The sequence below is a fragment of the Haplochromis burtoni genome, unplaced genomic scaffold (assembly GCF_018398535.1).
Source record: "Haplochromis burtoni strain Fernald_Lab_line unplaced genomic scaffold, NCSU_Asbu1 Contig_430, whole genome shotgun sequence".
Lineage (NCBI taxonomy): Eukaryota > Metazoa > Chordata > Actinopteri > Cichliformes > Cichlidae > Haplochromis > Haplochromis burtoni.
This window is the reverse complement of record NW_024582791.1, coordinates 27,615-30,870: the sequence shown is the minus strand read 5'-3', so window position 1 is coordinate 30,870 and position 3,256 is coordinate 27,615. Positions and strand designations below refer to the sequence as shown.

Below are 3,256 nucleotides of genomic sequence, written 5' to 3'. Positions count from 1 at the left end.
GGTCAATGTCATGTCAATCACAAATTGAACTATCCAATCAGAGAACAGATTGGTTTGGCTGTCGGAGCGATGCTTTACTGAGCTGCAGGTCCTTGAAGGGTAATACAGTTTGAAGCTGGAGGATCTTTATATAAATATTCCATAAGGCTCATACAAGCTAGGTCCTTTAACTTTTGGTAGCTGTTGAAAGGATACAGTTGTGGTATACCAGTGGTCAGAAATACCATTATTACTTTAGTATTACTTTAACACAAAATCAGTGTTGAACTGGGACCATTGCAATGAGTCACACTATGCAGCATGAAGGTGGTTTCACATCGGACTTGGCATGGATCTAGAATTTGTTGCGCTGACTGCTGAGCTCTGCTTGTATATCGTTTTTTAGCGGCCGCTCTAGGTGTACTAGATGCACCTGATCCTTGTCGTTTCAAAACATGTATCTCTCTGACTTTATCTCCTCTACGAGAGTTTGCGTTGAATCATGTTTAATAAAAATGTTTAATAAAAAAGTATCGCTCATTCATAACGAGGAAAGCTTTGTAACTGTCCCGACTAGTGAAGAGTGTGTCAATTCCACAACGCTGCTTTTCCTCCGAGGTCAACAGTGCATTTGAAAACGCTCTGCTGGTTCCTGTGTAAGAACGTCAACCTGCGAGAAAAAGTTTACTTGGACACACACAGATGCTTTCCTTCAAGCGGCAGCTGAGATACGCTAAAGGATTTAGAGAGTTTCTCTGAATAGAAATGGGCAAAAAAACCCTGAGATTTGCGCAAACCTTGTAACCAACTACAAGAAATGTCTTAGTGCTCTACTTGCCAACAAGGGATTCCCCACCAAGTACGTTTACCAAGTCACGTTTCGATTTGGATCCACTACTTATTTCATTCAGTTGCATGCAAATCAATTCTTAACTTTTAGGTAATTTCTGTCTCTCTCCTATAAAATGCATCCACCATAAAATTAGAGACTTTTCATTTCTTTGAAAGTGAACAAATTTACAAATTCAGTGGTTGATCAAATAATTATTTAACCACTGCATACAACATTTCATCAGCAGTAGTGTTGCAGTAGTAGTAGTTGGCAATTTCATTAAAGTCTTAGTCACACAGACCTAGAGACTGGTTACCAACTATGTTGATGCCACCAGTTCCAAGGGAAAAATTTGCATTAACCAAACAGTGGTTTTTAGAGGCTGGTAGCAGTGCAATCAGTTGCTAATGCCACTGTGGAATATACGAGGCCCAGGTACACGCACACGCAGGTTGTTATTGCCAAGTTCCACATTTATTCACACGTTTCACAGGGTTATGCTTTTCACATAGACTGACAGCTCTTTCCCAGCTGACGTGTGTCGTTTTTTCCCTCTCGCCACCGCTCTCCGTCTCACTATAAAACAGGGGAGGGAAAACCATCGTCAGTCCATAATCACCATCAGCTGTTCTTACCGGCGTCTCCCGTACCGCCCCGTTGAGCCCACTGCACCACTCCTCCCCTGCAGCTGCGCCCGGGGCCACGCATCCGCCACAGCGTCATTCACGCAAGCATAGAAACTGATCATAGAAACCAATCAGAAACCAATCAACCCAGCAACCCCTGGTCACTAAATTGCGTATTTTGATGAGTTAATTTTAGAGGTTGCTGACAGTGCTGCACTCAGAACCTGCGTGACAGACGCTGACGTGACTGCAAACTTGTGCAAGTTGCTGGTAACACTGGTAGTGAAACTGTGAAAAGTGCAACACAAACCAGAAACGGAAACAGTTCACCCGCAGAGTTAAAGCTGTGCTATTTGAAATGTGATGACTGCAGCAGTAAAGCACATCTTTTACTCTGAAGATAAGTGTTCACCCTTTCTAGTTTGTGTCTCACAGTTTTTACATTTCAATGCTGCACAGAGAGTAGACTGATTAGTGTCTGCAGACATGTGCGGACCTTTCATGCAAACTGTGAGTTACTGTGTCAATCTGCCACTGATTGAAGGAATGACAAGGATAGAATGAGCTTTGCTCACTCAGCGTTAGCCAGCAACCTCTAGCAACCACTTGCAACTGATTGACAAGACACATTTTTCCCTCGTGAGTGGTTGTCAGATCATTGCTAAGAGGTCTCTAGCCCCGAGGCCTTAGTTAGTTACTGTTCGATGGATTTCCATGAAATAAACATCTAGTAATCCCTTTCATTTTTCTCCCGTGCCACCATGATGTTGACATTTTTAATTTTAAGTGTAATAGATCAGTGACTATCAGGTGGATTGTAATGAAATGAGGGAAAACACAGACTTTGCATCTGTAGCCAACATTGCAATTTGCAGTTTAATTCTCAGGCTTTTGACCACATAGCAGTAAAACCTAAACTAAGATTTCACACATGGTCAATATTATACTATAATGAAGTGTTTAACTGACATGAGCTGAAAAAAGAAATTAAGAGTGTTAATCAAGCAGATCTTATTAGGGCATTCCCACATATTTTGTTTGAGGGTTCTCTTCAGTTTCTGGTGCAGGTTTGCAGGGATGTCACTGTATCCTTTACCCGTCGCTTGTTATGGTAAGAACCCAACAGCTTGAAACAAGTTTGAAGACCAAGCCAACATTTGGTCTCTTTCTCATGTGTTTCAAGCCATTTTCTGTTTATTTTGTGTTGTAACGAGAACCACACATGTCCTCTTCGTATATACTCATTCACTGTATATAAAGTTCTGTCTCTCTCTTTTTCTTCGAGGAGTGTATCAGGTCACATTTCACTGCGTGTTATACCTGTATAACCATGCATGTGACAAATAAAGAATCTTGAATCTCTTGAATCACAAAAACAACAACAACAGAAACGGCATCAGTATTTAGATAAGTAGTACATTCCAAAGTACAGCACTCAGCAGAACATCGTTTTGCTATTGGACAAATCACTTCAGAAATTCTATATTTTGTGAATTGTTACATTTTATAGTTTTTAAAATGTTATAATCCTTTACATTACTGCCTTTTCAGTACGGTCACACCTTTCTGTAAATGAGTAAACAATGAAGAAAGCATGACAAAGGCAGGACAGTGAAGGCTGAGAAAAGGAACAATGTAGTTATCCTGTAAGTGATTTGCAGATCTTTCTTTCTGCTTACATTCTCACAGAGTTTGACCCCCCCTCCAACCACACGCCGTGTGTAATGGAGGTGAAGACCCTGACAGGGGCCTTCCTCTTCTCTCTGGAATCCCAAACCACGATTGGCTTCGGCTTCAGGTGCATCACAGAGGAGTGTCC

General features: G+C 41.4%; 1 protein-coding gene across 1 annotated transcript in view; it reads left to right on the top strand.

The window, feature by feature from the left end:
* LOC102310519 (ATP-sensitive inward rectifier potassium channel 10) overlaps positions 1–3,256 on the top strand; it is a gene marked incomplete in the record, with an annotated part of 22,464 nt that overhangs the window by 11,609 nt on the left and 7,599 nt on the right. The window contains 1 exon segment of the mRNA XM_014341044.2: positions 3,127–3,256. Within this exon segment, the coding sequence (XP_014196530.1) occupies positions 3,127–3,256 (130 nt within the window).